Source organism: Furipterus horrens, unplaced genomic scaffold (genome assembly GCF_987537825.1).
Source record: "Furipterus horrens unplaced genomic scaffold, mFurHor1.1.pri manual_scaffold_6, whole genome shotgun sequence".
NCBI lineage: Eukaryota > Metazoa > Chordata > Mammalia > Chiroptera > Furipteridae > Furipterus > Furipterus horrens.
Genome location: NW_028327176.1, coordinates 150043414 through 150066828, shown reverse-complemented (window position 1 = coordinate 150066828; position 23415 = coordinate 150043414). Strand labels below are relative to the sequence as shown.

General features: G+C 52.7%; 3 protein-coding genes across 3 annotated transcripts in view; 2 read left to right on the top strand and 1 right to left on the bottom strand.

Annotated features, from left to right (window-relative positions):
- Positions 1 to 1257: 1257 nt before the first annotated feature.
- MICAL1 (microtubule associated monooxygenase, calponin and LIM domain containing 1) lies at positions 1258 to 12511 on the top strand. Its single transcript, XM_090279742.1, has 25 exons — positions 1258 to 1382; positions 2893 to 3204; positions 3307 to 3514; positions 3766 to 3870; positions 4200 to 4304; positions 4414 to 4569; positions 5169 to 5269; positions 5965 to 6222; positions 6475 to 6590; positions 6794 to 6920; positions 7107 to 7188; positions 7742 to 7889; positions 8336 to 8526; positions 8697 to 8785; positions 8911 to 8949; positions 9172 to 9255; positions 9360 to 9516; positions 9965 to 10035; positions 10322 to 10598; positions 10706 to 10806; positions 11095 to 11208; positions 11336 to 11429; positions 11583 to 11682; positions 11788 to 11861; positions 12236 to 12511. The coding sequence occupies exons 2-25, from the start codon at positions 2947 to 2949 to the stop codon at positions 12382 to 12384; spliced, it is 3204 nt and encodes a 1067-aa protein (XP_090135868.1). The 5' UTR covers positions 1258 to 1382; positions 2893 to 2946; the 3' UTR covers positions 12385 to 12511.
- SMPD2 (sphingomyelin phosphodiesterase 2) lies at positions 12106 to 15869 on the bottom strand. Its single transcript, XM_090279741.1, has 10 exons — positions 15371 to 15869; positions 15046 to 15142; positions 14866 to 14942; positions 14431 to 14524; positions 14220 to 14309; positions 13899 to 13981; positions 13639 to 13771; positions 13443 to 13547; positions 13153 to 13306; positions 12106 to 13053 (listed from the first exon to the last, which is right to left on the bottom strand). The coding sequence occupies exons 1-10, from the start codon at positions 15418 to 15420 to the stop codon at positions 12665 to 12667; spliced, it is 1272 nt and encodes a 423-aa protein (XP_090135867.1). The 5' UTR covers positions 15421 to 15869; the 3' UTR covers positions 12106 to 12664.
- A 22-nt stretch (positions 15870 to 15891) lies between these two features.
- The window catches only part of PPIL6 (peptidylprolyl isomerase like 6), a 33358-nt gene continuing 25834 nt past the window's right edge, over positions 15892 to 23415 (top strand). The window contains exons 1-3 of the mRNA XM_090279744.1: positions 15892 to 16131; positions 19215 to 19310; positions 21923 to 22111. Of these exons, the coding sequence (XP_090135870.1) occupies positions 15997 to 16131; positions 19215 to 19310; positions 21923 to 22111 (420 nt within the window). The 5' untranslated portion in view covers positions 15892 to 15996. The remainder of the gene's footprint in view (positions 16132 to 19214; positions 19311 to 21922; positions 22112 to 23415) is intronic.

Here is a 23415-nt window from a genome sequence, read left to right as displayed (position 1 = left end):
AGCTCTTCCTGGTCCCTGGATCTCAAGGACAGCAGTCCTCCCACTTACTCCTGTTTTGCTGGTGTTGCTAGTGTTACAGTGCCACTTGTTCTAAATAAGAAACAGCTTCTTATAATGCCAGCCTTTCTTTCATCACGTTGTATCCACACTAGTGCTGGTGGAGTGAGGTAGGCCTGGGCCCTGTACCAGGCCTGCCACTTGCTGTTTAACTTGTTGCAGGTCACAGACCTCTGTGACCCTCAGTTTCCTTTTCTGTAAAACAGGATTGTTGTGATGATTGAGAATTGGGGGTGGGGGTGGGGGTCGTTTGCTCATAGCAGACGCTCAGTAAATGAGAAATGATGTTTTATTAATATTAACTAGTTGACCTTGGACAAGTGCTTTTCCGTTGAGGCTGTTTCCTTGTCTGGAATTGAAGAAATTGAGCCCAAAGTTTTCTCAAGCTCCTTGCAGCACTGATCATTCTGTGAGTCCTCACGCCCAGGCAGGCATTCTTGAATATTGAGACTCCGGTCTCTCTCCCACGCACCCCTCCCATTTGCCGCTTTCTCAGTATTGGTCTAACACCACCATCACTCGCGCCCCGGCTCCCCCCCACATACACCCAAGACCCTCTCTGCCCCCTCACTTCTCATGCCGCTGTGGAAGCCGTAGATGGCGGAGTTCCCAAGGCTTAATCCGTGCCCAATGCCCTGAGGCCGGGTCAGGGGGCAGACTCGTCACAGGGGATGGGGGCCTCGAGCTCGAATCCAACGGGGGCGCCCGGGCCGTGGTAAGAGATTAAAACAACGCAGACTTTACGGCGTCACCTACGGACCCGCCATCTTCGGCAAACTTCTTGCCAGCCCGAGCGCCCTCTCCGCCCAGCGATTAGAGACGGCCCGCGGAGTTGGCACTGCGCAGGGGTAAGTGGCCTCGCCCACCCGGGAAGGGCGAGCCAGCTTTGCGGGCGCAGGCACCGGCATGGAGCCCGAAGCTGCGGGTGCGCAGCCAGGCGACGGGCGCCCCCGACGCCAAGCTCCTCGGCCCCCGCCAAACCGGGCCGGAGTCTCGGGCTCCCAAGCGGCACCCGGCTTTTAAGGTGCCACGCCTTCGGGCACCACCCAACAGGCCTGGGCGGGCCCCCGGCTCCCCACAGCCCGGGAACGCGGGGTAATGAGATGCTAATTAGGGGCGAATAAAGCCTCAGTGCCCTGAGCTCCGCGCACCTTGCGCCCAAGCCCACATCCTGAAGAACTAACTTCCTGGCTCTGACGCCCCCGCGCACCGCCCCTCCACCCGGCTGTCTCTCCGCTCCTCCTCTCCTTCCCCCTCCCTCCCTCGCCCTCGCCCTCCCACTAGCCCCGGCAGGAAGCGGCCCCGCCCGGCTCCGGAGCCTCCGGGTAAGTTGTCCAGCTGAGCCAGCTGTGGGACCCCTGCCCGCGGGGGGGTGGGGTGAGGGGTAGGGGTGTGTTTCTGGGGGAAATACGATGGCAGGAGTTCGGAAACCCCTTGGCCGGTCCCGCCCGTCTTCCTTCGGCCCGGCCCCGCCCCGCTCAGCTCCCCTCCAGACTTTATGGTCCAGAGTGTGCGTACCCCATCCCCACCCCCACCCCCGCCGCCAGTGGTCCAGCTCCTCTCCATCCTTCCAGATCGCTCCAGCCCTCGCACATCCTTCGTCCTGGCGTTTTCAGGCTGGGTCACCCCTCCCTTTCCCGTCGCTGGGGTCTTCTTTCTTCCACTCCCTTACCCTCGAGAGATCTCTGCCTTTACCTACGGTCCGTGCGCCCAAGGGCAGGTGGTTTGCAGCAGACAACTTTAGACTCCTTCCGCTAGTCTGGCCCGCTGGGACCCGTGAGGTGGCCGAGGGGGTTGGGGTATCTGTCAGCCCCAGGGACCTGCGCGCATTGATGCCACGCATCTTTCCTAACTCCCCCAGCGACAGCCCCATCCTCCGCACCCTCTGATTCATCTAGTACCCAGCAGGAGAATGCCTCCTCCGGCACCCCTCAATTTGCGTGGGGGCCCGAGAGAGGGACAGGGGGACAAAGGGAGGCCTTGTTTGGGGAAATTCCTGGGAGAGCGCGCCCCCATTGCACAGGGGACAGGGCAGGTCTTGGATGCAGGTGGGAGGAAGATGGGAGGGGCGAACTGGCTGCTATCTCCTCGCCTCCAGGCTCCCTGGATATGGCGAGTCTCACAGGGGAAGTGTTTTTGACCACAGTGAGTCAGAAATAGACCCAATACTCCCTCACCCAGTAAGTCACAACATACAACGTCCTCTGGCTGTTTGTTGAGGTAGTTTGAATGGAAAGTGGAACCTTCACAGTCACAGACTGCCTCTCCCCTCCGTCAGGAGGAAATCATCAGTGCTAAAGAGAAAATATTTGCCCATGGTCTAAGACACACCCCACAGCCAGGTGTCACTGAGGTCATCAAGGGGCAGCTGACATAGGGAGGCCTGTGTTGAGATTGGGCAATGTGTGTGCCTCGCAGCTGGGATTGCAGGTATTTGGTCTGTCCCTGTCTGCGCAAGGAAAAGCTCTCCTGGCTAACCTGCTCTTTCCATGTCTGAGAAATCACCCCACACCCTGTTTTCTGTCCTGTGGGCCCTAGAGATGGAGCAGAGCTCAGAGACCCCTGGACAGGAAGACTGAGCTGATGACTCCCTTGCTACTTGTGTGCCCTGTGCCCAGGACTGCTGATTTTTCATTTCCAAATTTGGCAGGTTTCACTTGAAAGGGATAGCAGCTGTCTCTAGAGCAGGCAGGGAGTGTGGGCTGTGAGAGAGGAGCAGAGCTGATTAGGGGTGGGCCCGGAGCTCCCTGGGGGCACCAGCCTGCTTTCTTCTCCCTTCTTCCTTTTCCTTTCTCCTTTCTCCAGTCTCCTCCCCTTCTCTTTCCTCTTCTCCAGCAGCCACGTGCCTCTGCCCAGCTGCTCCCTTCCCTGAAAGACCCGGGGGCCTTCATGGCCTCACCCACCTCCACCAATTCAGCGCATGCCCACTTTGAGAGCTTCCTGCAGGCCCAGTTGTGTCAGAATGTGCTGAGCACCTTCCAGGGGCTATGCGAGGCCCTGGGGCTGGAGCCTGGTGGGGGGCTGCCCCTGTACCACAAGATCAAGGCCCAGCTCAACTACTGGAGCGCCAAGTCGTTGTGGGCTAAGCTGGACAAGCGAGCCGGCCAGCCTGTCTACCAGCAGGGCCAGGCCTGCGCCAACACCAAGGTGAATACACAGTGCCCAGGATGGGGCTTGAAGCGCGGGGGGAGTCAGAGGAGGGAGGTGGGATGCCATGCCACACTGCCCAAACTGTGTGTGTGCCCACAGTGCCTGGTGGTGGGTGCTGGACCTTGTGGTCTGCGGGCTGCTGTGGAGCTGGCACTGCTGGGGGCCCGTGTGGTACTGGTGGAAAAGCGCACCAAGTTCTCTCGCCACAATGTGCTCCACCTCTGGCCCTTCACCATCCATGACCTGCGAGCACTTGGTGCCAAGAAGTTCTATGGGCGCTTCTGCACAGGCACCCTGGACCACATCAGTGAGTACCACCTGGTGGCCTGGAGGGGCTGGGTCTAGAGACAGGCTGATCGGGGGCTGCTGGGCCAACCAGGAGGCAGAGTGGACAAGATTCGCTTCATCTAGGTGCCGATTAGGACTCGGGTTTTTAATCTGTAAAGTGGGCAGTTGGACAGAGTGATTTCTGAGACCTGGCTCTGACCGGGCGCACACTGGTACTCAGGGAGGCTCTGTGGTCTTCAGTCCCTGTTCCTGATGTCTTCTCCCTTCCAGGCATCCGACAGCTTCAGCTGCTTTTGTTGAAAGTGGCATTACTGCTGGGGGTAGAAATTCACTGGGGTGTCACTTTCACTGGCCTTCAGCCCCCTCCCAAAAAGGGTAAGTACTTCTCTGCTCCTGAGAACCACCATCTTGCCAAGGACACCTTGGCCTGTGGAAGAAAAAGGGTGGGGTTGGGAGTCAGCAGAGTCTCCCTTTCTAATAGGGTGGCCTTGTACAAACCACTCTGAGCATCATTTTGAGCATCTGTAAAATGGGAGTAATATTTCTTTCCTTCCCTACTTTCCACAGGAAGTTGTGGATAGGCAGTGTGTCATTGCTTTCTAAATTGTAATGCCATTTAACACATTTATTTTACTGGCTTGTCCGGGAATTATTGGGTCCCCTTCAGACTTCCACGCCTTTGTACCTCTCACCCTTTGCCCCAGGGAGTGGCTGGCGTGCCCAGCTCCAGCCCAATGCCCCTGCCCAACTGGCCAACTATGAATTTGATGTCCTCATCTCTGCCGCTGGAGGTAAATTCATCCCTGAAGGTGAGTGATCCCTTTCCTAGAAGACTCACCATCTTGAGCTTCTCCTGGGCCTTTCTAGGTGGTTATATCCCTCATCCTCCTGCCACCGCCCACCTCCCTCCACTTCCAGGCTTTACAGTGAGAGAAATGCGAGGCAAACTTGCTATTGGCATCACGGCCAACTTTGTGAACAGGCGCACCGTGGAAGAGACACAGGTGCCCGAGATCAGCGGTGTGGCCAGGATCTACAACCAGAGCTTCTTTCAGAGCTTGCTCAAAGCCACAGGTCAGGGCCCCTCTCTGTCACAGAGGCTCCCCTCCCCCTGCCTGACTGGGGGCTGGCCCCTGCTTCTCCCACCCTCCCAGACATACCCTCACTCCAAGGAACCTTGGTAGCAAAGAACCTGTGCCCTGGGGCATTCAGCAGGCCCAGCCTCACTTTGCCATGAAGCAAGACAAGTCTTGCAAATCTCACAAAATGCGTGGGATTTTGCTTTGTGCTTTTTTATATATGTTTTAATATATAAATTATATAAATTCAAAATGAAATTGAAACTTCAAGAAGATGCCCTATGTTTGTTTTGGCTCTGCACTGCCAGGCCCCTTGGGGTGTGCACACCCTAGTTCAAGAAGCCCCGCTGTCATCCATAAACATGTGACCACGTGATGCAGGTCTCCCAGCTGCTGCCCCACCCAAGTTCCTCTCATTGCTCCACATCCTCAGGCCTCCTAGGCCGAGGACAGATGGTCTGTTGTGCCATCAGAACTCACGGGCTCCTGTGTGGGGCACTCACTGTAGTCTAAGAGGTCAGGCATGGCTGGAGTGTTTGAAGAGATGACCCATAATGAGGAGACACCTATCCTGCCCCCTGTACCACCCCCCAGGCATTGATCTGGAAAACATTGTGTACTACAAGGACGACACACACTACTTTGTGATGACAGCCAAGAAGCAGTGCCTGCTGCGTCTGGGGGTGCTACAGCAGGTGAGGCCAGACCCAGGCAGGGAGGGGCTGGGCAGTGGGCCCTGGGAGGAGGCCAGGCCTGGACCTAGTCTGCCCCACTCTCCATCCCTGGCGTGGAGAGACCTGTCCTGCCTCCACCCTGACCTTGCCTCCACCTCAGCAGGCTCCTCTCTGCTGGATTTACGTGGTAATCTGAATCATATTCTGGGCTGAACAGCTTAGACCAGCCATAGGACCACAGATGTAAGCTCCATGAGGGCAGGGGTTTTGTCTCTGTCGCTTCTGCTTGTTGATTATTCCCAGTGCCTGGGTATAGTAAGCACCCAACAAGCATTTGCTGAATGAACTAGTTGAACACCTACTACATGCTGAGTACTCTGTTGAGAGCTTTAACATACATTTTCTCACCAAATTCTCATGAGTACCTGGAGACTTTAGGTGTGTTTTCTCTAAATGAGGCTCCGAGAAGTTCAGGGACTTGTCCAGAGCAAGTGTATGATAATAGTAATAGTTCTGGGGCTTGAGTGCAGGGTAGGGCCTGGTGACCCCCAGAAGTAGGGTGAGTGCTGAGGAAGGGCCTTGAACCTGCAAGGCAGGACATTCGATTCTAGGCCCAGCTCAGCTTTCAGCTGCTGTGTGGTCTGGGGAAGCCCCTTCTTGGGGCCTTAGTATGTGCACCTCCTGCACTGAAGCGGACAGGACTGTCGGCTTTGTAGGACTGGCCAGAGACCGATCGGCTGCTGGACAGTGCCAATGTGGTGCCTGAGGCCCTGCAGCGCTTTGCCCGGGAAGCCGCTGGCTTCGCCACTCACGGCAAGCTTGGGAAGCTGGAGTTTGCCCAAGACGCCCGTGGGCGGCCTGATGTCTCTGCTTTTGACTTCACGAGCATGATGCGAGCAGATAGCTCTGCTCGTGTGCAAGAGAAGCATGGTGCCCGCCTGCTGATGGGGCTGGTGGGGGACTGCCTGGTGGAGGTGAGGGGTCAGGGTTCCCTGATTGGGGGAGGGGGAGGGGCTCTCTGGTGCTTGGAGAAAGAGGGACTTTTTTTAAGGAGGCACGTGGGTTCTGTGGTTGGGAAGGAGGGGAGAAAAGGGTTTGCCTGTTGTGGGGAGGAGCTAAGAGCTGCTTGATGGGGTGAGGGGCCTCCTCTGCTGTGACCTGGGGGCATTTGGGCTTGCACACTCCTGCTGGGCCTTGAGCTGCTTCCTGTCCTTCTGAACCTGCAGCCCTTCTGGCCCCTGGGCACTGGAGTGGCCCGGGGCTTCTTGGCAGCCTTTGATGCCGCCTGGATGGTGAAGCGGTGGGCCGAGGGTGCTGAACCCCTACAAGTGTTGGCAGAGCGGTGAGGCCTGAGTTAGGGGTGGCACAGGAAAGGGCTAGCTATAGGACAAGGGGCAGGTAGAGGGTGGGGGTGCTGGGTGAGTAGATGGGGGCGTGGACAAAAGAGAATAAAAGGAAGGCCTGGCAGTTCTTGAGGGGTGGGTGCTGATGGGTGAGTCTCTGACTTGTGTCTCTGCCCCCCACCTTCACTCCTTCCTCCACCAGTGAGAGCCTGTACCAGCTCCTATCACAGACATCCCCGGAAAACATGCACCGCAACGTGACCCAGTATGGGCTGGACCCAGCCACCCGCTACCCCAACCTGAACCTCCGGGCTGTGTCCCCCAATCAGGTCAGATGCCTGGCATCCCCATCAGACTTCCCACAGGCCAGCCCCCTTCCTCCAAGTCAGGCCCTCCCTCTAGACCTGCCCAGTCACTGCCCCTCTGGGTTAGCCCTACCCTAGGAGACCTCTTCCCCATGGTCTGGTGGAGGGGTGTGGTCAGCCTGCCTCAGGACCTGAAAGGGGCTGCCTTAGGTGCGAGATCTATATGACGTGATGGCCAAGGAGCCTGTGCAGAAGAAGAATGATAAGACCGACTCAGGAAAGCCTGGTACTGGTAAGCAGGCCTTCCTCCAGGGCCGTGTCCAAAATAGTTACCAACCAGCGGGGTGCAAGCACCAACTTATAGAGCAGCTGCTGCCTCAGTCCAAGAGCAGAGTGCTGGGGCACTACTGGATTGTGGGGAAATTTGGGGCATCCTGGAGGCAGGGGTAGGGTAGGCAGCCATAGCCAGTGTGCGGAAGTATTTCAGCATTTCAATAAATGCTGTGTCCACAGCAGCTGAATGGCAGCTGCACTTGCTCTGTGCTCAGCTCTTCTTCCCAGTCCTTCCAGCCTTGCAGACCCCAAACCCAGCTTTCCTGTGCACCTCTGGGTCTCCCTTGCCCCTCCGTTCATAGCCTGCTACTGTCCACGTAGCAAGCAGTAATTTCACCTCACTTTATTTCAGAAAGGGATTTTTTTTTTTAAATGAGAATTGGGATGAAGGAGGTAGTGCTGACAGTGTCTAGGTGGGTGCCCTGCCTCTGCCTCCCACACAGACCCCACTCTCAGCACCTGAGCCCCCTGCCAGCCCGGGGGCCTTGGGCACAGCACAGCTCCTTTCCCAGGGTCGGTGGGCACGCAGGAGGAACTGCTGCGCTGGTGCCAGGAGCAGACTGCTGGGTACCCTGGTGTCCACGTCACCAACCTTTCTTCCTCCTGGGTTGATGGGCTGGCTCTGTGTGCCCTGGTGAACCGGCTGCGGCCTGGCCTACTGTGAGTTGCAAACCAGGCTCAGGGGTCCCTGGCAGACCATACCTCTCTTTCATGCCCCAGCCCTCCCTCTCCTTCAGGCAGTATGGGATGGTGGAGAGCCAATGTGCAGGAGTTAGCGCACCCGTTTGAGTCCCAGTGCTGCCACTTGCCCAAGTCACTTCAACTCCCTAGGGGTAGCATTCCTGCCTGCCTGCCTACCTGCCTGGGAATCTTGTACAAATCAAATGCATTCAACAGGGACAGCTTTGTGAGCCTTAGCGATCCTGAGGCAGGAAGGTGGTTATTGGGTAGCGGAGGTGGTTGTGTAGCATAGAAAGTAATAACCGTTCCTGTCTCCCGCCTCTCTGCTCCCCCACCCCTCCCACACTGCTCTCTACCCACCCGCTTCCCCTTTGATGGGGCCAGGTTCTGGTCGCCCATTGGCTTCTCTCCCTTATACCCCGCAGGGAGCCCTCAGAGCTGCAGGGGTTGGGGGCTCTGGAAGCGACCGGTTGGGCGCTGAAGATGGCAGAGCACGAGCTGGGCATCACACCTGTGCTGTCCGCACAGGCAGTGGTGGCAGGAAGCGACCCACTGGGCCTCATTGCCTACCTCAGCCACTTCCACAGTGCCTTTAAGAGCATACCCCACAACCCAGGTGACCTGGAGGGTGGGTCAGGGGCCCGGTGAAGTGTGTGCTCACACGCATATGAGAGGGACAAGAGGGACAGCCTGGAAGAGGTGCCCTTTGCCCTGGAGTGTAGCTGTCTGTTCCAGGGGCAAAGGATTGGCCCCGCACCTGCCCTAGCACTCTGACTCTCCCTGCAGGCCCCGCCAGCCAAGGCTCTCCAGGGACCTCCAGTGCGGTCCTCTTCCTTGGCAAACTGCAGAGGACCCTGCAACGGGCCCGGGCCCAGGTAGAGTCTGGGCAGGGCTGGGGCTGGGCAGTGGCAGTCTCTAGGGTGAGGGGAGGACACTCAGAATGGGGGAAGGGGAGGGCTGGGAGCTCAGGGCCCCCTGCTAAGTGTAAGACTTGTTACAGGAAAATGGGGAGGCAGGTGGCAAGAAGCTACGCCTGGAGGTAAATACACAAAAGGGCTGGACAGTCCCCTGCCGCATGTTCCGGTCACTTCCCTGGGGCACTTTCCCATGTCCTGTCCCCCCCATGCCTTGCTCCCACCCAAGGTCCAGTCCTTTAACCCCCATCCAGTCTCCCTTCCAGCCCTTTCTATTTATCTGCACACATCCACTCCTCAGCTGATCCTGCCACTCTACCTCCCAGCCTGAGCACTTACCTCCTTAGGTGGAGGTTGAGACCCCAAGTACTGAGGAGCCATCACTCCCAGAGTCTGGTGTACCCCCAGCACCTTCATCACAACACCAGGAGGTAAGAATGGGGGCCCTACCTGCAGGCAGAGGCCTGAGGTTGGGGGAGGGGGATTCAGGGACAGGGAATAACTTCCCAGCTGACCCTGTGGCATTCTGGTGCAGGGTGGTGGTGAGGACCTGTGTGCACTTTGTGGGGAACACCTCTACATCCTGGAACGCCTGTGTGCTGACGGCCGTTTCTACCACCGGAGCTGCTTCTGCTGCCGTGTCTGTGAAGTCAGCTTGTGGCCTGGGGGCTACAGACAGCACCCAGGAGACGGTGAGTAGGCCCAGGAGGCCTCAAGGGGAACTCTGGGCCTCAGGGCAGTGGGCGCAGATTAAGGCCTGGGAACTCCGCAATCTACAGCTTCCACAGCGGCATGAGAAGTGAGGGGGCAGAGAGGGTACTCGGTGGGGGGGGGGGGCATTGAGTGATGGCGGTGTTATATCACTACTGAGAAAAGGACAAATGGGAGGGGTGCCTAGAGGCAAGAACTTGGGGCGTGGAGGGGAGTTGGAGTGCTAGGCATGAAGAGGAAATAGGCTCAAGGCTCTGAGCTCATACCTGTCTCCTCCAAAGCCCCAAACATGGAGCTCTAAGGAGCCAGAGGGCTAACTTGAATTCACCTGCAAGTCCACAGTCCTGCTGCCCCCACCTTCCCAGGTAAACCGAGTCTGGGCATTGTTGCCCACATCTGACATTCCTACCCGCTCTGCACCCTTCCCAGGACGTTTCTACTGCCTCCAGCACCTGCCAGACCACAAAGAGGACGGCAGTGACCGAGGCCCTGAGAGTCAGGTAGAAGCTATCACACTGTATGCTGGGGACGGGAACAAGGAAAAGGGGTCTCACCAAGCCCAGCAGTCTTTGCTGGGGGTAACTGAATCTTCTCCACTGGAATATAAGCTCCATGGAGGCACAGATTTCTGTCCTGTTTCACTTACTGCTGTAGCCCAAGTACCTAGAACACTGTCTGACACTGTTGAGTAAATGAATGAATTCCAGGGCCCACGTTTGTCTAAAGGGGCAGCCTCAATCCCACACTTGGCAGGTCACTGACCAGACTATGTGGTGGCTTTTCTAGGACCTCCTCACGCCAGGTGAGAATAACATGCCATCCAGCCCCTTGCCTCCCATGGCCCGGCCGGAGGGGCCCAGTCCTATCCCAAGTCCCAGCCAGCCCACCCGTCGGCCGATCCGCCTCTCCAGCCCAGAACGCCAGCGGCTGTCCTCCCTTAATCTGACCCCTGACTCAGAAATGGAGCCTCCCCCCAAGCCCCCCCGCAGCTGCTCGGCCCTGGCCCACCAGGCCCTCGAGGGCAGCTTTGTAGGATGGGGAGTGCCAACCCAGAGCCCTCAAGGTAACTGCTCTGCCCAGATGTGCTGCCCAGGGAGGGGAAACTCCTGAAGGGGAATGGCAAGGGAGGTTGTGGAGACCCCAGGCCATGTCTGCTTGCCCCCTGCTCAGTGCTTATGGCCATGGAGAAAGAGGAAGTAGGGGATCCCTCCTCCAGTGAAGAGGAAGAGGAGGAAGAGGAAGATACAGCTCTGGACTCAGACATGGAACAGGTAAGTGGAATGAACCCAGCCATCTATTCTGCCCAAGTCAGCACACACCCACTAAATACATCCCACCCACCACAGGAGAAACCTACAGCTTGCTCCATCTGAGCCCTGCTCTTGGAAGGTCTTCTCACCCAGTCTGACTCATTCTTATCTCTAAGCCTCCATCTTTTCTACCAGAATACACCCCACTTCCAGCCCAGGTTCTTTTTGGCTTCTTCTGAACAAAGCTTCCCCATCCCCTATCCACCAAGAGGACAGGCCCTGCCCCTGACTGGTGTGACCCTGTCACAGGCTCTGCTGACTTTCGCCAAGAACTCTGGCACCATGGACAAGTACCCAACGTGGCGGCGGACTCTGCTGCGCCATGCTAAGGAGGCGGAGATGAAGCGATTCTGCAAGGCCCAGGTGAGATCCAGGGGTTGCCAGCAGTTCTGATGGAGTCCGAGTTGTGAGACTGGGGATCAGAGCTTCTCCAGTGTTCCATTCTTGATCAATCTAAAGACTCCGGAGCCTCTTGTCTTGTACTCCCCAGGCCGTCCAGCGGCGACTAAATGAGATTGAGGCTGCTCTGAGGGAGCTGGAGGCCGAGGGGAAGAAGCTGGAGCTGGCCTTGAGGAACCAGTGCAGTGAGTGAAGATGGGAGGGACAAGCTAGGCTACCCTTTGCCTCCTAGCACTGTATTTAGCCCCCAGTGACCCCTCAGACGAGGCTCTGGCCCACTCCTATGACCCTGGTGGGAGGCCTCCTGACCACACAACCCCCTTCTTCCTTCTTATCAGGTTCTCTAGAACAGCAAAAGGCATTGTGGCTAGAACAGCTGCTGCACCTTGTTCAGAAGAAAAACAGCTTACTGGCTGAAGAGGCTGAGCTCATGATCACGTAAGTAAGGGGCCCAGGGAGGTGACAGTGGCTTGTGAGCCAAGGCCCAGCCGGGTCCTTGGGCACCATGGACAGCTGTGCCCTTTCTATCCCTGCCCGCCACAGGGTACGCGAACTGAGCCTGGAGGAGAAACAGCTGCAGCTGGACCAGGAGCTACGCTGCTACATAAACCGAGACGGTATGCAGGATGTGGGGAGAGGCAGGCATCGTGGGGCTGGGTTTGTACGAGCCTCGTGATCTCAGATACTGACCAAGCACATGGTCTTCTAGTCAAGAGTCCCTCTGAGGCAATTCAGGAGGAAACCAGAGGGGAGAGGCTCAAAGCCCCTGCTCTGTCTTCAGTTCAGTCAGAGCTGCACGTATGGGCTTATGCTGGATTCCTTTTTAAATGGTGCTGCTGTGAAACAATGCTAGGAAACCACTGGTGTTGACAAACCTAATTTTATAGATTAGGAAACAACAGTCTGGTTATAGAAGTCACATAGGCCAGGATTAAGGTGTGCCTCTCCCACCTCCCTGCCCAGTTCTCTAAGCTCCATCTTCTCCCTGCAGAAACCCTCAAGACAGTTGCTGATCGGCAGGCTGAGGACCGGATCCTAAAGGAGCTGGTGAATGTGGTGAACCAGCGAGATGCCCTCATCCGCTTTCAGGAGGAGCGCAGGCTCAGCGAGCTGGCATCAGGGCCAGCGGCCCAGGGCTAGAAGATGGTAGGCTGCCTGCTTTCTTCCCTACAAGACCACCTCGTCCCAGGACAGTGCCACCTGCTCATCTGGGCTGCCTGGGAGAGGGCCTCAGTGTTTACAATAAAAGTGTTTCTGTCACACACAAGGCTTAGGCTGCCTGCAGATGGGAGGTGGGGAGTGTGTAGGGAGAATAAGAGATGTGTAGGAACCTGAAGGTCTACATTGTGACAGTCATAATGATTACTGGCCCAACTGCTGTCCCTACAAGGAAAAGGCAGAGCCACCAAACCATTAAGCTTTATTGTTCCTCAGCCCAGTTCCCCTCCTGATGCCCCAGTAATAAGGCTGGCTGAGACTCTGGGCCCAGGTCCTGGGCCTCCCTTGCCCTTCCCAGAACATGCTGGAGCTCAGCCCGGGCCCTACATAGGGCCTTGACCTCCTGCATGTGTAACAGATAGACTGCAGCTACCCCCAGCATCAATCCTATACTGGGGGTCCAGAGCAGTATGGCCACTTCCTTGACCCCTCCTCCAGCCACCAGGGCACACAGCAACGCCAAGAGAAGGAGCCCTAGACCAACCACATAGCCAGCGAAGGTGGCCCACCAACGAGCTTGAGCCACAGCCAGATCCAGCTCTGTCCAGGCCTCCCTTAGCACACTGATCAATGGTAACCTCTCTGCTGGTCCTAGAAAAAGGCAGGGCAGTGGGGCAGGAGACAGAGTCAGAGTGGAAGGGCTGCCTTGTGGTGGGAAGGGAACCAAGGGAAAGGGTGGGGGTGACTCACCGTTGGTAGAGCTGGGGTTGTGCTGGGGTGGGCTGTGTCCCACACACAGAGTAGCCATCAGGGCCTCATGATCAGAGAGCGGGGAACCACTGTGAGGATCATGGCCTGTAGTAGTTTTGAGAGTCTTGCAGGAGATGTAGAACCCAGAAACCGCCTGGGAAAAGTAAGAGCCAGAGAGAAACTTGTATCTTCCCAGAGAACCAGCTCCTAGCTATCCCATTCTCTGGTCCTCAGTGAACAAAGACTAGAGTAGCTGAGAGATGAAGAGACACAGGGGGCAGAGGCCTGACCTTATAAAGTACGTAGTCGATGCGGATGCCACAGGGAAATGGCTCCAGCTCCTGCTGGTTGACATAGCAGTTCTGAGGTACCATTGTACAGCCTTCTTCAGAGCCCTAGGTGAATAGTTGGCTTGTGCTAGGATGTGGGGGAAGAAGGGAAAGAAGCTGGGCATCCAGGTGGGGAAATAATCAAGCAGATCCTTACCTTGAAGTCCTGGGTCTCAAGGTAGGCATCATGCAGCCCTGTCCACTCCTTCAGCAGGCGGTAGCCCAGGTCCTTTGGATGCAAGTTGAGGTCCCCACACAATAGAACGATGTCAGCTTTCTTGGATGTATGGCTAGGGGAACCGGGTGAGTGAAGCAAGCATTCTTCCCTAGCCAGCCCTGCCCTGTGAGTGGGGCCTTGGCCACCGCTCAGCCCCTGGACCCCATCCCACTTCCCTTGTCAAGCCCAGGCTCACACACTGGATGAAATGGGCCAGTTCCCAAGCCTGGGCCACACGATGTGCTAGGTAGATGTCCTTCTGTCGATTGTACTCTGCATGGAGCTGAGCAAGATAAATTAAATTATAGCAGATGAGACTGAGGGTCCCAAGGGCGGGTCTAAATTAAGCTTCTATCTGTGACTTGGCATGATGCTTGGTAAAAAATGGGTGAGGCTTGTCTACTGACTTTAGGAGATCCTGTCCCCATACCTCACCTCCAGGCAGCCCAGGTAGAGGAAGCCCATCTCTCCCTCCCAGTACCAGGTTGCCTGTTCCAACCTCAACTGCCAGCTTCACTCACATGGGTCACGTATGCATTGAGCACCAGTCCACTTAGATGGAGTACCAGCAGCCCCACAGCCTTCCCAGTGAACCAGTCACCGTGATGGATCTGCAGGCAGGAGGGCCAGGAACTCAGGACACTGCTACCCTCTTTCTGCCCACCCCCTGTAGTGCTAGGAAGGCTGTCTCCTTTACAGAGTTAGTGGGGGTGGGTCAGAGATCAGGCATACCATGTAGGGGTAGCCGTTGAGTGTGTAGACATGCTGGGTGAGTTCCTGGATTGGGTGTTTGGAGAAGACACAAAGGCCACTGCCAATGATGCCGCTGAAAGACAAGTCCTGATTAATGGCCAGAAAAGCAGGGAGAGAAAGAACTAGTTCTCTTCCTTTCCCTTGTCTCCCAGCACTTATCAGCTACTTTTTTCTCTCTCTGCTGCTGGGACCAGCCCCAGAATACAGCTCAAAGCAACAGCCTCTGTGGGATGACAGGATGACCTGATAACAGGCTGAGATGAGCTGAAGAGCTGGATCTTCCTGGTTCCACCCTCTCCTGCTTCCACACCCAGGCGAGAGGATGCTGGGGGAGAGGAAGGAGGGTGCAAGCAGAATAGGGTAGGGCTGGCAGGGCCAAGGGCCTCCAGGCTTCCAGACCAGTAGGGTTCCCACCTCCTGAAGTAGTGTGCAGCTGGGTAGGTGGGCAACAGCTTCTGTCGCAGGTCCTGGAAGTCCTGCTCACTCCACACCTGGGGGGAGGGGGAGGATGTCTGCCTGGCTCTTCACCCAGACGTCTCCTCCTGCACCCCCCTCTCCCCAGCCGGGGTTCCACACCAGTTCCATACAGCCCACCTCCTCCAGCAGAACCAGGTCGAAGCGCTCCATGTTCAGAAAGTCTCCCAGGCGCTTCATGCGGTCTGCTCGGTGTTTGCTCAGGTAGGGAATGCCCCTAAGGACACAAGGGCCATGGGAGTTAGCTGCTGAGAGTGCTCAGCCCTCCAGACAGCACTGGAGCTGGAAGCCAGGTGTGGGTTTTGGAGGTGCGGGTGTTCGCAGCACCCCAAGACTGTAGGACAGGGTAGAGCCCTGGCCCGGATGTGAGGATCGCCTCCTTCCTCGGGCTGTGTGGGTGCGGCTGAGGCTGCGGCCCCCGACCCCAGTCTGCGGGAGCACTCACCAGCAGTTGAGGTTAAAGACCCTCAGTCGCAGGGAGAAGTTGGGCTTCATGGTAGGGACGCTCCAGGGGCTCGGGGCAGCTCGGTTTCCCCAGCGACTGCAGCAGCCTGGACAGGTGCGGGCGGGCGGCACTTCCTCCCAGGGTGGTGCGCACAGGTGGTCGACCCCGCCCCCGCGCTCCCCAGAAGGCCGTGGCTCCTAAGCTCCCGAGGTTCAGGCCCTGGGCACGCCACCCGAGACAGACTCCCGAGTTACCCGGCAGAAGCTGGCTGGCCGAAACTGGCTGCCCACCAAGCCGGAAAGGCGACCTGCGACGAAACCCGAGAGCTGACCGGAGGCAAGGGCCGCGCGTGAGGGGGCCCAGAAGAGCGGCGGGCCGGACTGAGGCATAAGAGGCGCGGGGCTCCCAGTTCTGCCCCGAAACCTGCCCCTGGCCGCAGTGGCCCGCGCGCCCTCCTGCACGAACCTTCCGGTTCCCCATCAACAGGCGAACAAGACCCGCCCCGCTCCGCCCCTAACCCCGCCCCTAGCCTCGCCTTTCTCCTCCTTGCGAGCGTCAGGGGCGGGGCTGCGCGGTTGTCTTGGTGACACGTATGTTTATGCTTGGAGTGGTTCCCGAACGCAGTCATGGCGAGACTGCAGCCTTGCGGGCCTAGGTCGGTCCGGTTCCGCTCGCAGTCAGCGCCTGAGCAGCCTCTGCAAGTGAAGGTGGTGGGGCTCTTCAAAAGTTCTAGCTTTCAGATTGCGAAGAGCACAGCTGAGGTAACAGCGAAGGAACCACAAGTACGGGAGGCCGTTCCCCCTTCCCAGGCTCGAGCCTCCAGGTGACGAGGGTCAACGTTCCTGGAGGGGAATGTCCTAGCTGAGCGCTGCCAGTCAGCTTGGCTCTGAGCCTGTAGGGGGGGAAGTACGGGTTAAGGGGGCGGACATTCCACTTAGAGAAGGGCTCCCTTTAAAGGACCTTCTGAGCGAAGGAAGCGTTCAGAACCTTGCTGAGAATAAAGGTAATTCCTACCTTCTACATAGCCACACATTTTATGCCACATCAGTTTTTAACTGAAATTATTTTTTCAATTCATGAAAAATGTTTAGGAAAGTGTTACTATATAACTAGCTGATTTTTTTTTTTTTATAACTAGCTGATTTTTTACAAACTCCCACTCCAAGTGATATTTGAAAATATTAATTCGAGTTTTTTTCTTTAAATTTTCTTATAGTTCTTATAGCAGTCACAGCATTCCAATCGAATTGGGTGCTTAAGGGGATTTCTTTTTTTTAATTTTATTTATTTATCTTTAGAGAGAGGAGAAAGGAGGGAGAAAGAGGGAGAGAAACATGGATGTGCCAGATAAACATTGGTTGGCTCTCCCACGCCCCCTGTCTGCAACCCGCTCAGGTTCCCTGACAGAAAATTAACCAGCGACCAAGGTCCGCATGCCTGATGCTCAATCCACTCAGCCACACCAGCCGGGGCAGGTTTCTTAATAAATGACTGACCATAAGGGCTTCCGGAAAATAGATATTTCTTTGTAAACACACAGAATGATATAGAAAGAAAAACACTTGAATTGGAAGAATGTGGCCAGGTCAGTAATGTTGCAGCACACCTATAACCCCAAGCAGGGGAAATATAGGAATGTGTGAAATGTTGAAATGTAGAATTCAACCCTTTTCTCCAGAATTGCTGCTCTGAGATTATGCCAAGCAGCTCTCCTTCAAAACCTTACTAGACTCTAGGACAATACCTTATGTTTGGAGTTTGCCAAGTACCCAGCTAGAAGTACCCAAATAGAAGAAACCTTAAATTCCTACCTCACCTACTACAGGTCCCCAGAGTTTAAAAAAAAAAAAAAAAGTTTGTAATTATGTCAAATCAGGAAATAGTAACTAATTTGCGAAATAGGTAAAATTTACATCAAAATTAAGAGTGATCAAAAGTCTGTAGAAACAATATATGGATCATCTAAAGAAGGAGAAATGAAGGGTTGTGTTAGCTGGGCTGATTGGATCAGCATAGTTTTATGGCCTAAGTTGTGTTTCGTGTATTTGAGGGATTTTTTTTTTCCCTTTGTTTTTCTTAGCTCCTTCCTGAAGGTACATTTTCTGTGCCTGCTCCACACTGCACATAAAGTGTTGGCAATGTTTTTGTGTAAAACCCAGACATAAAATTATTAGGCCTTTGGGGCCATAGGTTCTCCATGGCCACTACTCAGTTCTATCCTTGTGGTACAAAAGCAGCCACATGGTATGTAAATGAATAGCGGTTTTCCAATAAAACTGTATTATGCACACTGAAATTTGACTTGCATGTAATTTCACATGACATAATAAATGATTCTTCTTTTGATTTTTTTTCAACTGTTTAGAACTCTAAAAATTATTCTTAGCTCTAAAGTCAGAAAACAGACTGTGGACCAGATTTGTCCCACGAACCAATTTGCCAGTCTCTGTTGTACAGCACACTAAGTCAAGAAAACAATGTCTTTATTATATTAGTAATGATAATTTTCCCTCTCATAAGCTTTTGCCTACTGTAGCTCTATTTGAATATGAAAACAGTAATGTAAATTTAATTAGTTCTATCTTAATAAAGGGTCCTTGGACATATGCCCAATATGATCATCTGTGAGCAATCCCAGATGCCTAATTAAGTGACAAAGATTCAGATTTGTAAAGAGTAAGCATCACATATATTCTGATTTGGATGTAGTCTATTCTAGAACCAACACTAAATTATGAAGAAAGTATGATTATGTATGCTTAATCTGAAAACTGTTGGGTTTATTAGTTATTCCAGGTGATCCCTCAGTTTGAAACAGTCATCCTGCACAATTGCCTCAGACTGAGCACAGACACAGGAATGGAGAGAAAAGGACACATCATCTGTTGGTTGGGGACAGTAGTCTAAGAAGCAAATGGCCTGATTGCTGTTGCCCTCTTCTGCTATCCTTGGTTCCAAAGCAACATGCCCCTACATCCTGACTTTCTCCCCCTTGAAATATCTATCCTGGATGTGTTCTCTTAGACCACGGCAGGAGAGGCCAGCTGTCACTTTCCCTGTTGGCCCATCTACTCCTCAGACTCACTCAGAAGAATGAGGCCTAATTATTATCACCTCAGCTACCTTCTCTTGCTTTAGGAGAGGGGGAAAGGATAACATATATGGAACCAAAACATTTACATTTTATTTTTGAAAGGGATTATTAACCAGTAAGAATTTTCTGTGATTTATATAGACAATATGCATTAAACCAAAAAACACACTCAATAGCTAAACCTAAACATATTTAGTATTTACTTCTCTTTTTCCCAAGAGGTATAACCACAACAATATTCTTTTGGTCATTCTCCATATGTCAGTGAATTAAATCAATACCATTTATTTCTTTTAGTTAAACGTATCCATACATCTGTTGAGGTTTAGTAAGAGTTTAATTCAGGGAAACACTAGTCGTAAAAGAACATGATAGATCACAGAGCTATTGGTACAAACTCATTTATTTGTTCATTTGTTTATTCAGTTGTTATGTGTGAGTGATCCACTGTGCCGGATTTTGAGGCCAGTGGAAATAGAGGGAAACTAAGATAGTCTTTGCTCTCAAGGGGCTTATTCTCTACAGGTGAGAGACAAATAAGACAGAGCCCCAGCCTGGGCTGGGGAGGGACTCAGTGGAAGTGAACACAGGGCCTCAGAGTGGCTGGCAAGGGACATCTAAGCCAGACTGTGCATCCTAGGGGGTGTGTGTTGTATAGAATTTCTTGGAGACCCCATGAAAATTGGGGCAAATGATTACTACTTTAAAAAGTAACTTACTCTAAAATAATTATTCTATTTTGAAACCTAGAGTCTGAAGAATAATTTCCCATCCAAATTTGAAGATCCTGTAATAGTTCCTCTCCAAGAATTTGCATGGGATCAATATCTGCAGGAGAAAAAACGGGTAAAGGATCTTTGGGATGGCAGAAATGAGTGAAGTTTTGCCTGACTTGTTTATACATTGTTTTGGAAAAACTGAAGTAGTAATTTTAGTGCAACTAAGCTTCATGTATTTCTTTAAATTATTTCAATCATTTTACCAGGCTGATTTTAAGAACAAATAAAATATTTACAAGATTTTGTTTTGGAAAGCATGTGACAAAGGTAAGTTTTAAACTCTCAGTGCTGCTGTTTACCCTGCTGACGGTTGCCCTTCTTGCCCTGCACATCACGCACACCCCTGTGACACCTGGTGCTCAGGTCACTGTGGCTTGGCACCCTGACTGCAGAAGGTTTGGGTTTGGAGCACAGATAGAGAGAGGGGCTTATGTTGGGCTGTTGCCTAGGGGAGCTTTGATGACAGGCACCAAGTCCCCACATGGTAGCATTGTTCTGATTGAAGCCTTCTCTGCATCTCCCCCATAACAATACCCTTGGAGGATCCCAGACCCCATGGTTGGCAGAGCTTGTTCATGGAGGACAGATGGGTTTTCTCTTTGGTCCCAATCCTCATTAAGTTGGTAGTGCTTTCTGGAGCATGTGACATGAAGGATTCTGAGGTGGCATCCAGGCGCAGCAAGGTCTCATGTTGGGGGAGAGGCTGGAATGGTGTCCGCCTCTTGCTTGGTTGGCACCCCTGGCCCAGTCCTGTGGAGAGTCCCAGCCCTGGTGTCCCTGCCCCACCCTATCTCATCAGTGGCTGATGAAATACTATTTCTGCTGACCAGAGCAGTTTCCAGTGTTTTGTGCTGGTTGCACAAGGAGCCCTGTGATCCTGTGATTATCATGTAGATAGCACTGCTTTACCCGAGACTACGTCACTCTCCAGTCACGTGAATGGTGCAAGACTGAGTCAAGAATACCACTTGTTAAGTCTCATACCGTTTTCTTAGTCATAATACATTTGCATTGGCATTCAAAAAGAACCATAGCAAACACATAGGATGCTTATTATATATGCCAGGCACGATTCTAAAAGCTTCTGACATATATTAACTAATCCTTACAACTAGGGTGACCAACGAGGCTTTCTAGAGAATAATTGCTGCTGCCTTCTACCTATTCTTTATTCCTTATCCTTCCTCCCTTCCCTCTCTCACCCTCATCTCCTGGGTGCTTGTCATTATACCCTTTCCTTCTTTTACAGGCCAGTATTTTGTCCTTCAGTGTAAGTGTTGTCATGTGTTAGATGTAGTGCTTCTTAGCACCTGTGAGGTTAGGTCTGGGCTGGCCTTAAGTTTCAGCAGAATGTTGCACACTTGAGGGATGGCTTCAGGGCTTTGGAAATGCTTTTCCTTCCTTTCCAGAAAAGGTAGCATCATACATCATAGTGCTGGAAAGCCCCAGAAGCCATCGGGTTCAGTTCACTATCTCGAGGCAGGCAAGGATATTTCTTCATGTACAGAAGACACACAGAGACAAAGCAGCCTCTGAGTAAAGTGTACCTTCTACTGCATTTTTTCCGCCATGTGAACTAAAATATCCACAAATAAATTTTGTCTCCCCTTTTCAAATTTTTGTGTCCTGTGAAATGTGATAACACTGGTAAATTTAAGCAGTCCGAGGAGTATTGACTCATAGGCTCTATCGGTGATTCACAGTTCAGCATGAACAAGTGTATTCTCTTCCTTGAAGCAGGTTGTGATGGGGCATGGGAAGTAGCAACCGAATATGAAATCTCCTGAGAGGACCTGAAAATGGAGCAAACTGTCAAACTGAAGGCAGGCTGTTCCCCCAAAACAGCATTTTTCTAAGTGCAGTCTACAGACCAGCAGCATTGGCATCTCCTGGGACGTTGTTAGAAATGTAAATTCTCAGGCCCCATCCCAGAATCAGAAACTCAGGAAGGGCTCAGGAATCTGTAATTCTGATTGCCTGCTAAAATTAGAGAACAGCTGTCCCACATTAGCCATGGTTTTGCCAGGACTGGCACTGGGGAATAATAAATCAGATCTCTTTGAAGGGGACATGACTCAGTGGCCACACACTGGGATTTGGGAGGTTGACTGCCAGTGTCCTGTGGATGAACACAAACACACTTCATTTCGAAGGGCTCAGTACTTGAAAGTGTTGATGCGGTGATCCTCTTCCTCACTGCCCTGGGGTGCCCAGAAATCCCTGTCGGCCTCTCAGGAGGCATTCCTTCACCCTGGCTTTCCTCTGTCAATAAAGCATTCTTTCCATCCTTTCCACTGAAAACCACATCTGGCTCAGAACCCTGACCTTTCCAGGTATGCACACAGAAAATGTGCTTCAAATATGATACCAGAAATTGCCTTTTGTTTAAGTTACTGTAACAAACTTGCTACACACACAGATTTTTATTACCTGATTACCGTCCATCTTCTATGATTGTACCATTTTAAAGATTACTTTTAGGTCATGCTTTGCTTTCAGTGATGTCAGAGTCTTAAAAAATGTTCTTACATTCTTTTTGAGAGCAAAATTCTGAAAAGTGGCAAGAAACATGTTTTGTAAAGATTCGGCCCTTGAGTTGAACCCAGGCTCTGGCTTGCGGGTTTAGCTAGTTTGTTTGTTTTTCTTCCTTTGTTACTTTTTTTTTTCTCTTCCTTACAGGAACTTAAGAATGAAGTCTGGGTATATTCTGCCTATGTTATGTGTTTTATTAATGATCAACTTCTGGGTGATGCACTTGATCTTCAGAAATGGGCCCACAAGGTGTGGGATGTAGTTGATTTTAAGCCCCCTGCACTTAATGAGGCACTTACTGTGGATTATTCTGCTAACTTCTTAAGAGACACCAAGGCAAGTCATACTAATTTTTAAAGAAAAATAGTGGAATCTTTGATGATTTATGTTGACTCAGCATTATTTACTGACATCCTAATGAAAGGAATATAAAAGAGTAGGAGACCAGGTTTGCACAGAAATATATAATCTGGCAGGGCTTGGCTTGGTGGTGTGTTAAACAAGTATACTTCCCAGCAGGCAGGAGAATCACTGTTCAAACATTTCCACTTCCCTTAGAGGTTTATATCACTCATTTTAAAATATAAAGACTCCACCTCAGAGAAGGTCAAGCCTGTCATTCATTCATCTTCAGTGAATATTTTAATTAATACTTCTGACATTTCAGGGACAGCTGCTGCACTAATAGAATAGGAAGTGTGAGAAGAAAGGTGACATTTTAAAGCATGTCACAGTTGGTGAGAACAGGAGTAGACAAGCTATGGCATTGGGATTTCCAGTGGCAGAGGACAGTCATAACATTTGAGGCCCCAAGAGTAAGAGACAGACATCAGTGTGGGATGGCAATAGAGATAAACGTACTTTGTAATTTTGCTCAGAAACTTTGTAGCAACAGCTACCACATGCTGAAAGTCACTTCTTGCCTGTGGTGGCCTGCGCCCACAGAAAGATCCAGTGTCTTTCTGAGCCATGCAAAGGCAAAGACCAGTAACTTGCTTCCCTGTTTAACCACTGCCTTGAACAGAATCTGAAACATAGTAGGTGCTCAGAGAATGTTTGATTGAATAAACAATACACTTGGAAAATGCTAGAAACTCTGGGGTGCGAGGAGGAATTAATGTTCATAGTAGTTAATTCCCAGAGGGACATGAGTCTAGAAGTACATGGTATACTCTGGGAATAACTGGGAAAAGCAAGGAGACCAGAATTAGTGGGAAAACGATGCTGGGGAAATGAGAGTATTGCTCATACTAAGCTACTCTGATTAACTTAAGGGAAAAGGGTATGTATTGACACCACGTTGGTAACCTCACAATTGACAGGTAAGCTGGAGAACCGTTTGGGAAAGCAGGTAGAAGCCAAGGGAAGTCTGGCAACAGGAAAACGTGGGCAGTCATGCTCCAGGAATGTGCAGCTAGGAGTGCCCACTGGCCTGGGTTTGAATTGCCACCTTCATTAAGAATAACTTCTCAGCTGCCCTGTGTCTTTGTCGCTCTCTGGAGAGCCAAGGACCAGGAAGAGCACCTCACTAGTGGAGTCCAGGACATATCCCTGCACCCTGGCTCTCACAGGATAGGCAGTGGGGGAATCTGGCCCTGTCAGGTTCAGTAGAGGGTGGCGGGGCCCTGAGGGGGACTTCC